This window comes from Apium graveolens, chromosome 9 (genome assembly GCF_009905375.1).
Source record: "Apium graveolens cultivar Ventura chromosome 9, ASM990537v1, whole genome shotgun sequence".
In the NCBI taxonomy this organism is placed as follows: domain Eukaryota; kingdom Viridiplantae; phylum Streptophyta; class Magnoliopsida; order Apiales; family Apiaceae; genus Apium; species Apium graveolens.
Window position 1 is genome coordinate 35,115,201 of NC_133655.1, and position 12,060 is coordinate 35,127,260.

The window sequence follows — 12,060 nt, forward strand, 5'->3', positions numbered from 1 at the left end:
GCCTTTAATGGCTGCTCTCGTGTATCGTAGCTTAATTCTGCCTTTACGAGATGCCTACGTACCTCTGTGAATTAGAGAATCAAGCCAAAAAACGTAGTTCTGATTTGTGGGGTGAGGCCCCTTATATAGATGTTGGGAGTCCTTGAATTGGACTTGGTATAGGAGACTTGGTGGGCAAGTCTCATAATTAGAATGGGGGCAGGGAAGTATATCAAAGTTGAAGAAAGCATGAGGAAGACCGTAGGAAGTAATGAGCCCACTGGAGGCAAGAAGCGGAAAACTGATTTAGAATATATTGCAAAAGACAAATATCCTAGAACCGAACAAAACCCTGATTCGACCCCCAAGAGGGGAGGACCTGGGCAAAAGTTCACTGAATACGCTAAGCTGAATGCTCCTAGAAGTCAGATTTTGATGGAGATTGAGAAAGACAGAATTAAGCTACGATACACGAGAGCAGCCATTAAAGGCCTTGAGCTCCCGAATCTTAGTAATAAATACAGCAAATAATAACCTTAGTTTTTTATCCATAACACGTAGTATTATATATACTATGCCTATAACCCATGTGTTGCACAGACTCATTACAATGTTTGTAATTTTATTATTTTATTATTATATATATAAATTATATATATAATTAAGATTAATGAAGTTAAAATATTTAGGTATTATTTTGTATGTATCGTATTATTCAAGGATCCAAAATTTAGATAATTAAAATCTTAAGATGTCCTACTACTACAGTCTATATAGGTCGTTTTGCTGCGCGGGTGCAGAGCCTATAGAAAAGTGGGAGTCTTGAATATGAGTGTTGTATGTGGATGATTTGGTATTTGTTTTTTTTTAATATTATTTTTTTTTAATTTTTTCTTGATCTATTAATTATTTTATTATAAAATTTGTAGTTATATTAGATACATGATTTTATTTTTTTAATAAAATTTATTTGTTTAAATTTTGTTTTGGAAGGTGTTAGCATACTTTTTAGAAGGTGTTAACCAATCGATCAAACGGAATCATGTTTCGCTTATAATTGTATAATATAAATTAACAAAAACTTCGATTTGCAAATAGGGTTTTTGAATTTTTCTTTTAGATCTAACTCAATTATTGATTTTGTTTTTTGATTCCCAACAACAGAAATAACTTTTAATATTTATCAAAATAAAAAGGTAAAATAGTAATATTGAAATAATTGCTTCCGATAAAATTTGGTATAATAATTATGTTGTTTCCATGAGTGTAGACTTATTATATAGAGTGAGTTAATTACCCAAGTCTCAAATTATTTTATTTTGTATAAAATATCATAATACATATTAAATTAAATATAGGATGAACCCGGGAAGGGGCATCGGGTCACTTTGTAGTCGGAAAGTGTTATCCCCGCCTCTGATCCCCGAACCCTAACTCATTCGTCGAACTCACCCCGATCCTCGAATGAGGACTATTTTACTCCCTGATCCCCGTCCCTAACAGAGATCGGGGATACCCTCTGGTAATCGAATATTCAAATATTTTTAATTAAATAAAATTATTTATATATATGTATAATTCATTTTAAAAAAAATAATTTAATGAAAAATGACATATAAATATGATATAAATTTAATATAATATTTTAAATAGCAATTCTAATTGAAATATATTTATAATAAAATATTGTATTAAAATTATTTTTATTTAATCATATTTTACTATAAAAAATAGTATACTAAAGTTTTTTTTAAGAAAATGCATATACTTAATATTTATTTATGATATTACATTTATTCATATTATTTTCATTAATATACAAAAAATTATTATATATTTTATATTAAATATAATAATTTGGGATAGGGAATGAGAATCCTCACACTGATTCCCAATTTATTTTTATATTTTTTCTCATTTCCAATTCCAAACTCGAAATATTCTCTAAATTCCTGACTCCTTCAGGGCGGGGATCATATCAAATATTTCCCTAACGTAGGTCTCAAACTCAATAGTTAATATTATTAATAAACATTAACATCCAGCGTCTAGCTCAATTATTTGATATCACTAATGTTTACAAATATGTCATGGGTACGTTTCTCAATGGTGACAATATTTTCTAAAATATTTATTAAAATACATATATAATTTCATATTTATCAAAATAATGGTAAAATAATAATTCCAAATTAAATATTTTTAATAAAATATTTCAACAAAAGTTAATGATGCAGTTTTATTTATACTAAACTATCCTTACTCAAATAACAAATATTTATATTAATATTTATAAAAATACAAATATTTTTCACCAATAACAAGTATTTATATTATTTAGGTTCGATTACACCAACAACAATCATTTATGTATTATTATTTATAAAATTAAGAATAAAGTTAATAGTTCAAGTACAAGTCTTGTACTATTCGATCTTATCTTAAAATTATACATATTATACACATTTAAATTAAGTAATATTTGTATAATTATTAATTTAATATATAATTATTTACATTTGTTTTTCATTAAGTTTATATATAATATTAATTAAAATATATAGAAACTAAATGAATCCGTACTTCGGTAAGTTACTATATATAAATTATACTCCCTTTGTCCCGGCCAATTGTGTATATTTGATTTGGGTACGGATATTAATAAATATGTATAAAGTAGTGAAAAACAAAAAGAAAAGTGAGTGAATTAGTGAGATCCATTGTTTTTTTTTACAAATATGGCTTATATCCTTACATATGAGTATCTGTTTTTCGGGATGAGCGATGATCGAACCCAGGATTTGGGACGAGAGAGGATAAACCTTTAACCACTTGAGCTATCCAACCGTTCTCAGATCCATTGATTTTTAATGTATAAAAAGGAGATGGTGAAGTAAAAATAGTGTGAAAAGGAAAAAAAAGTGAGAGAGTGGTGGAACACTTTTACTATTTTTGGTAAGTTTTAAAATGTAAAAAATTAGATGAGATATCCAAAAGATAAAGTGGAGAGAAATATTTGGGAGAGAGGGAGTAATAGATACATGGGTCCAGAGGGAAGTAATAAGTTTAATAAAAATAGAGTAGTTTCAGTTTCAATTTAACTTTTTGTTTTGAAACAACTTTCAAATTAACTTTTAAAATGAACAAAACAAGTAGACTATAAAATTTACGCCATCTTATTCCTTGTATTTTAGAAGCCTAAGGAAAGAGCAAAGACTGAACGATGACGAGGATGAGAAGAAACAGGTTGCAGTTTAAAAGCCTACCCCCTTGCCCCTTCATTCTTCATTTTGATGATCATCAATTTCTTATCAATTTTAAAAGGCTTTGATCTTTAATGTGTATAATCAACACCGTATTTAAAGTGCTGCGTACATATTTCGACGGCCTTAGGCTTCATATCTCAGGGATTTGAAGGTTTTGTCATTTCACGTTTCATCACAAGGTCGTTGTAGTATAGTGGTAAGTATTCCCGCCTGCTTTTAGCGAAAATAGGCCAGGGATGGATAGCAGAAATGGCAGTTTGCTCTGACATCCCCAGCAATATATGTTACAACCCTCTTCCAATTCTTCCCTAATCCTTATTCGTTATCCTCTTTCCCTTCATTGGTTCATTCCCTACAAATGAAATTTGAAGAAGTCTGGGCTCAAGAGTTCCTTTCTTAAGAGAAATTATCGTATGTTTCTATTAATGTTGTCAACTGATCACACAATAGTTTTGTTTGAAAAACAAGGGCAGAGAATAACATGCTTTGAAGTTTTTTCCACTTAATAATTAATAAAATGTTGCGTCAGATGATTTCATGGATCCTTAAGACTCAATGAGCACTAAAAGCAATAATGAGCAACCTCTAGGTCACGCAACTATTGCAGTAATTCTATATATGATGCATTTGAAGGTGAATTATTTTCTCTCTAAATATTGTCCTGCTTTTTGGCACTCATGCTTCCTGCATCCCCCTTGTATCCAAACTTCTCCTCAGCACAAATGTTTTATGTTATGAGAAGGGTTTAACCGGAAAGACAACATGAATGGCTTAGTTGGATATACTACCATATCTTTAACAGTATTATTGTGAAAGTTGATTATCTAGGCAATTATAATTGTTTGTTATTGCAATATCAGATACTTTGACTTGCATATTTTTCATTGTTGTTTTAAGTTCTTCCCCTAGAGTCTATACCCTGGCTTCCTGTGACTGATGTTGGAACCGAGCGGCATCTTGTAAAAGAAGCACTGGATATGCGAAGCCATTGGATGAGGATCCGGAAACATTTGTCTGCCGTTGGCTTGAGATGCCCTGGAGATGATATTGGTCTAGTGGTGTAAGTGATATTGTAAAATAGCTTAGCAAAAAAGTCAATTTGTCCTGGTGTATCGGGAAAGAATTTGCCAAGACTGGGCATGATAATGCTCAAATGGAGGCTAAGAACTTTGAAAGTACTCGATTAGGGGTCAGTATTAAGAACTAGGATTTTTAGAGTTTTTTCAGAGGAATGAGGTTGTTGAAGGTAGAATTTCTTGGGTCTAGGTCCGTGGCAAACAATTGATCATTGATGCAACCAATTATCGGCGGTTGTTTATGCCAATAGGTCTAACACGTTATTGTAGGTGGCCATATCATCCTATCAGGGGTTAACACGACACGACAATTTCAGGGTTTTCACCAATCAAATCAAATAAAATTAACCGATGTTAGTTCGTTGACAACAATCACTTGTTGGAGATTAGCTGTCAATTTATTTACCATCATTGATCATCCAATTATTTAATTTTCAATTTATACATATTTTATCAATTCAAAGTCATTGTAGTATAGTGGTAAGTATTCCGATGCAGTTTACTTTGTAGTATGTTCGTCTCATGCAGTTTACTTTGTAGTATGTTCTTCTCTAGAAAATTAATAGATGGAGCAAATGACAGCTATTTTTTTACCATTAATAAACTGACCCCTACTTTCTTTTTTTTAAGCTGCATCAGTGCAGTTTACTTTGTAGTATGTTCGTCAATAGGAAATTAATAGTCGGAGAAAGTGGCAGCAGAAAGTATGTTCCTGATAAGAAACTTTAAACTTGATTCGACCCGAGTTCGATCCCTGGCACCGGTGTATCTTTTGACCATTAATAAACTGACCTGCTGCATCGGTATGAAACTTAATGGTCGGACAAATGGAAGCAGAAAGTATGTTCCTGATAAGAAATTTTATACTTGAATCGGAATTTGTGAGAATTAGCCGTCTGCATGATTTGAACTTAATTGACCTACTTAATATTTTTATTTAAGCTGTATTCGTGCAGGTTACTTTGTAGTATTTTCGTCTTTAGAAAATTAAAAGTTGGTAGAAAATGTCAGCAGGAGAGTATGTTCCTGATAAGAAATTTTTTAGTTATTTCAGAAGTAGAGAGAATTAGCCGTCTGCCTGATGCGAACTTAGATGGGGCGGTTAATATCCTTGGGAGAACTGATACTGGGATTAAATGTTAGCAGGAATAAAAACTTTATAGTTGATTCGGAAGTTAGGAGAGTTAGCCGTCTGCCTGATTAGAACTTAGATGGGGCGATTAATATCCTTATGACACAAATGGAGAGGAGAAGAAATAGTGTTTGGGCCAGGGATGGAGAGGAGAAATGCCTGTCTGGTGAGATTTCTTTAGCTCTTTATGCTACTCCTGAGAAAAATTCACTTTTCAGTTGTTCATTCCCTGCATTACTTTACCTTGCAGTAGAATCTCCTCGCCCCCCCCCCCCCCGAAAAAAAATCATAGGGGTCATGTTTTGCTTATATCACCTGATTTAATAATTGTCCAACAGTGATTCTGATTGGATATTGCTCTACCTGTTGGTATTCCTGTTTCCTAGATTTTTTTAGTCTCCGATCTTCTTTTACTATTAATTATTTCTTGCGAAAGTGAGCAATTATTATTTTTTGGTTAAGAAATACTAGTACTGCAGTCATGGATTCATATCAGTATATTATGTTGGTGATCCTGTTGAAGAACTTTGCTAAAAAGTTAATTTTACCCAGTAGCTGTCCAGCAGTCAAAGTCAATTGGGAAAGAAATTGCCAAGTCCAAGGCCTAGGCAGAAATAGAAGCTCAAATGGAGGCCAAGAACTTTGAAATTACTCGATTATGGGACAGGCTGAAGTACCTGGATAATTTTAGTTAAGAGATGTCTCAGGGGGATCGGGAAGTAGTAGACGAGAGTTAGGTACCATCATTGAGCAGCTTATTGTTTCCAGTACATATAAAAGTTGTTCTGCATCGTTTAATTGTTTCATTATATTCACATCATTTTACATTGCTCAAGTTTATGTCAAATTTAGTGAATTTAGTTTTGCATGACTTATTCATTAGTTACATATACTTTATAGACATTTTACTAATGATTTTGTCTGGATAATGAAAATGGCTTGTGCATTAAGTCTATAGACAGAAATCACTGGCTTAAAGCTGTTGTAAGACCCCGAATCCTGCTTAACCAAGCCAAGTCTAGGTTTCCAAACATCTTACCATACATTCAGAATTTACAACTCTCTCTTTCCTGGATATACCCTGTTTAATGCTCCTTCACAATCCAGTCATAAACAAGGAATACAACAAACCGCAGAATGCATCCAACCCCTCCAACAACTACAACAAGTCTAATCCACAAACTACAGATAAATGCCGGAAAAACAATTGTATCCCAGAGCCAATACCACAGCCCCACATATACAGATCCCGCCACTGCACCAGCAGTCACTTGGCTCATAGTGTGAAATCCTTGTGAAACCCGTAACCGTGCCTTCAAAAATGTAGATATATATATATATATTTGTTTAAGAGTGAAGATCAGATTAACAAGATCATGTCTTTGATGAGTAACAGAATTATGCATGCACATACTAAGTATGCTGAAACTTATTTAAGTAACAATGGGGTATTAAGAGAGTTGAGAGGATACGTACAAAGTATGAACCTAATAACAATACAAGTCCACCAACAACAGTTGTATAAATGTTCATTCCAAGCCAGTCCATCACTGCAATAGCAACCAATATAAAATAGAAAGTTAGGGACAAAGTGAAGTGCATCTGTTCCATAATACATATGTTCTGGAATGAAGAGTATATCTGTGCTGAAATTGTGATTTTCTATGTATACCTAAATCTAAATTAAAAGATGGAGAGAGATAAATTTACTTGACAGAATAACGACAAAGGAGAGGTAGAATAACGACTGTGCATGTGAGGATGGCATTCCAGGGTCCGATTTGGAGGCAGTTGAAGGTCGCTCCTGCTTAAAAATTCTCTTCAGAGCAATTGAAAGTCCAACATTCAGAATGGAACCCATACTTATCCAAATTGCTTTCACATCATGCCTCACAAGGAGGACCACAGAAAAGAGTGCCACCATGAGCCACTTGCTCTACACTTCAAATAATTATACTCAAAAGTTATCATACAAGAGTTATTTCAAGTTAAAATTAGGTTATCTTAATCATATCATGTCATTTTAAATCAATCTTTGTATTAAGAAGACCACTCCTCTATATTAAGCACACATATACACATTTCAATGTAGAATATTATTATGACAGGTTAAAAATTAGAAGAAAAGACACTAACCAGATCATTGAGAAAAGCTTCGAGTTGATTCATTTCAGACGGAACCAACTTAGCACCAAAACCCTCCTTCTCATGACCTCCAAAACCTTCTTCCAGACTACTACTGTCTTTAGAGACGTAACTTGTAGTGTAGTTGCTTATTCTACTCGTCTCATACTTGACTTCGTTTTGTAATGACAAGTCATATTTTTTAGGTATATTTATTTTACCAAATCTTGAAACGACTGTGTGTACTTTTGTGCTAGAGGAAAACCTGGCAGAAGCAATAGCAGGTCTGTTTAAAATGGCTGTTGAAGCAACCATGTTTCTGATTGGTTTTAACAATATCACTAGTAATATAGACACTGCTATAATATTCTACAACTTATTCCAGAGAATTTAAAAATGTAGATTCAAGGTGTAACATGTTGAAGTTTGTAGCCAATCTCCGGTGACTCCAATGGTCACATATATTAGACATGTTTTGGGCTTTTGGGTGTACTTTTTTGAATTTCTTTCCTAATAATTGTGCCAATTACTGTTTTTTTCTCATTCTTCAGCCTGAAATTAAATGAATTAGTTGTGTTTTCCTGTTTGGCATGTTTCACGGTTGAGACTAAAGAATGTGATAGCTGACACATTGCATATAGTTCACACTTCACACTGGGGATGGGATTCACTTGAAACTTAAACATTATTTTAGTTCCTTGTGAATGGCACAACCAAAAATTTATAGATGTAAGGGCTAACATAAATTACAAAATTTCTATTCGAAGTACCCTTCATAGTACTTTTTCTTTATCATTCTTAGCGGTAGAAAAGGGAAAAAAAAATTCATAGTGCTCAGAGAAGTCGTTTGATTTGAGGGATGAAATAAATTTCAAACTACTGATGAATATTAATGATACAAGATTAGAATTTGATTTCTGATATCACGAATTTAGTTCATCACTCATTATACACTTGTATACTTAAAATTTCAAATATCTTTAATTGCTAAACAAACAAATGGTTCATAATTAGATGATGTATTGTTTGTACATATGTTGATTTATATCCCAGCTAGAACAAGCTAATGATTTAGAAGGAGTATCTATTTTGATCAAACGAGAGAGTTGCTTAAATAAGAACACATCTTAAAATAAAATATGAGATCTAATCTAAATCCTCCATTTTATAATATATATTTTATTTTTCTTTTAATCCCAACCATACATCTCTTTCTCTCACTTATTCACCCAATTTCTTTAATTCATTTCTCACATCAACACCCCCACTGTCCCTTTCATCCGCCATTACCACCGCTGCTCCACCACCTCCTGCCGGACTCTCTCTGTCTACATCTCACCCCTTCTCCCCATCACTATTCTTTATCACCCACATACCTCTGTCTCTTTCTTTGTGTAATCCCACCAATCCCACTGCCGAGTTCCCGCTAACCCCACCACCGGTCGTCGATTTTTCGACTACTGTTCATCAATTTATAACGATTTTCGGCAATTAGCATATATCCAGCTTCGACGAATTCAATTCTTTTTTATCGATTGATGGATCTACTTTAGCTTTGACTATTTCATTTCCGGTTTGTTCCGCCAATAATGTTTAATAAAATTTGGTGTGTTTTCTCAATTTTTATTGATTAATTTTCATTTTCTGGTGATTTTGGGTTGTATTTGGTGATTCGTTATATATTGACGATCTGCAGATGGTAGTGTTGGTGGTGATGTGGTAATGATTGTGTGGTGGTGTTGTATGGGGTAGTAGTGATGTTGCTTCGTTGATGTTTACGACGATAGTGGTGGTACACGCATGTAATCAGGTGATTTTTGTTATAAATTTGGTGATCAGAGTTATGAATGGAACCAGTGGCTAGATCTGGTGGCCGAAAACTATGGTAGGATGTGGTGTATTTTACTGTTCGTTGGTGATTTTTAGTGCGCAGATGGTGATATTTAATTTTCCGGTGGTGATTTTTGATTTGACGGTGGTGATTTTATGTTTAACAATGGTGATTTTCTAGTGGTCGCCGGAGTTGGTGATGGCCGGAAATGGTGGACGCCGGGAGTGATGGTAGTTAATGGGGGGTTGAAGTAGATAAAAGATAATAAAATATTAAAATTAAATATTAAATATTAAATGAATGGTGAAGATCAATATGATGTATTTAAATGAGTGAATAGGATTAGATCTCATATCTCACAATAATGGGGTTCTCATTGGAGTAAGACCCTTGATCAAATTATACTGTTTGAGTTCTCGGTGTTTAATTAGAGCCTTGACATATAACCTGAACATTAAGTTAATCCCAAAACTAAGGTTCTTAACAGTGTCTGTGACATTTGTTTTGAAGTTAGGAATTTTAAATAAAATTTGATGTGTTATTAGATCATGTTTGGGTCTTTTTCTGAAATCTTAAAATTTTACAACGACTGATTACTTAACATGGTATTAGAGCCTGGTTTAGGTAGGGACTCAGGTTAGGATATATATATATATATATATATATATATATGTTATTCCCAGTGAACTTTCAATGAGATTTACAGAAGGGGGGTTGAATGTAAATCTTAAAACTTTTTCAAGTTTTGAGCAGTTTCTAGGCTTATGTGTTTTGATGAACAAGTGTGTGAATTGCTTCCAGCTAATGCAGACAGATATATATTCAAACACAAATGTAAAGAACACAACAGACTTAAAAACTTTTCTGGTGGATTTGTTGGTTCACCAGAGATGTGTTATTTCAGAAAATCTGTGATTCAAAGAATTAAATCACAGTTGCGTCCTAGTACAAACTAGATGATTTTCTCTCTGGATATTTCTAAACAGCTCTGGAAAATTCACCATCTAATTACTAGCTGCTACTTGGTTTATATATCACCAAGTTTACAAGTGAAGACAAAACTGTAAAATACAATTAAAAGATTCTTCACATGTTTCTTCTTCATTTCTCTATCCAATACAATTTAGGTTTAGCTATGAATATTTGAATACTTCCTTGTTTGCACCAGAATAGAAATGCTGCATTTTCTTGATTCCTCCTAGAGGCTGCCACATTCCAGTTTGTCTCTGTCAACCCATGTGCCTCTGTCAGCTTATGAATTGTCACTATCAACTGCTATTTGAACTAAGCATCCGTTGAAGGTTTCATCCGTTGATGTTTTATCCGTTGAAGCTTTATCCGTTGATGCATTAGCAGTTGAAGCTTTATCCGTTGAAGCACTCATCCGTTGATGGATGTTATCCGTTGAAACTTTAGAGACATTCGTTGAAGCTTTGTTTCTCATCCGTTGAAGGCCTTTAATATCAGTTGATACTACTTCACTTATACAAAATTACAAGGCATGAAATATTTACAATTAGCCCTCCTATTTGCATATCCACTAGTAGCCAATATGACTGATAATTTCCCACAACATCTAAGAATTACAACTTAAGTACAGAGAATGAAATGTGCTACAATACTAAACTTATTTCTAAGTAAAGCTACTCTTTCAACGGATAGCCAAAATGGTCTTATCCGTTGAGGCTACAAACACTAGATTTCTACTTAAGTGTTTTGTTTAACTTATCATCAAACTAATACACATATTCCTAACAATCTTCCCCTATTTATGTCTACTAGAACTGTAGGCATAAATTTGGGTTTAACTTGATGATAACAAAACACTTAATAAACATATGAACTGAAATAAAGTACAAATTCAAAAGTGCTGCAAAGGTGTGTATACTGAGATAGAATTGAAGAATTATATTGTTTCCAAGGGTGCTCCTTTAGCCTGAGCAGATTAATTTCTTTTCCTTTGATCCCTTGTTTTCTTCCCTAGCCTCCTGTCATTCTCCTCTATTTGGAGTTGAAGTTGTCTGTAGAACTCAGCTTCATCTTCTTCATTGATGTCCAACTTAGATTGCATATCCTTGAGAGTTTCATTACTGGCAATCTTGAGCTGATCTTCAAAGCTGAAAAATCTTCTGACCCGTTTATTGTCTCTGAACTCCATCAACCAATGAGGTGATTTATGAACTGTAATTCCTCTCTCTGGTATGAGTAATGTTCTAGGCAAGGCATTGGGCTCCCACCAAGTTTTCCTTATGCTGACAATCTTGTTGAGAATCTCAGTTTTGGCAGTCCTGGTAAAACCATAATCCCTTTTTATGACTGAGTAGACTCTAACAAAGGTAGAATAGCCTTCATTCAGAATTCTGTGAAGAGGCCAAGTCCTTTCCCCACTTCCTTTATATTTGAACACTAGTTTTTCTGGAAGCTGTCTGTAGGCATCTATTTCCCTTACTTCCTCCAGCTCATCCAGATAGAGTTCAATGTCTGAAAATTCCTTTATGTCACAAATGTGAATATAATCATCCTTTGAGGCTTGTAGCTTAGGCTTAGGCTTCCGAGTGAATTTGATTGAGGTTAGAGGAGGTATTGATTTGATTTTCCTTTTCTGTTTCTTTGATGGTGGAGAAGTAGTTAAGAAGGTGGGCAATTTGATGG

The 12,060-nt window shown here is 33.7% G+C and overlaps 2 protein-coding genes across 2 annotated transcripts in view; both read right to left on the reverse strand.

Moving 5' to 3' along the window:
* Positions 1-6,379: 6,379 nt before the first annotated feature.
* Positions 6,380-8,010, reverse strand: LOC141682639 (lipid phosphate phosphatase epsilon 1, chloroplastic-like). The gene is made up of 4 exons (XM_074487345.1): positions 7,590-8,010; positions 7,164-7,389; positions 6,930-7,003; positions 6,380-6,766 (listed from the first exon to the last, which is right to left on the reverse strand). The coding sequence occupies exons 1-4, from the start codon at positions 7,890-7,892 to the stop codon at positions 6,539-6,541; spliced, it is 831 nt and encodes a 276-aa protein (XP_074343446.1). The 5' UTR covers positions 7,893-8,010; the 3' UTR covers positions 6,380-6,538.
* Positions 8,011-8,912: 902 nt separating this feature from the next.
* Positions 8,913-12,060, reverse strand: part of LOC141685198 (lipid phosphate phosphatase epsilon 1, chloroplastic-like) — a 9,075-nt gene continuing 5,927 nt past the window's right edge. Inside the window, exon 5 of the mRNA XM_074490315.1 lies at positions 8,913-9,037. Coding sequence (XP_074346416.1) covers positions 8,913-9,037 — 125 coding nt within the window. The remainder of the gene's footprint in view (positions 9,038-12,060) is intronic.

Excerpts from the sequence above, each read along its gene's own strand:
- LOC141682639 (XM_074487345.1), bottom strand. The coding sequence starts at position 7,892 with ATGGTTGCTTCAACAGCCATTTTAAACAGACCTGCTATTGCTTCTGCC. Across the intron at positions 7,390-7,589 it reads AAGCTTTTCTCAATGATCTG|AGCAAGTGGCTCATGGTGGC; the intron begins GTTAGTGTCTTT and ends TTTGAAGTGTAG. Across the intron at positions 6,767-6,929 it reads TGTTATTAGGTTCATACTTT|GCACGGTTACGGGTTTCACA; the intron begins GTACGTATCCTC and ends ACATTTTTGAAG.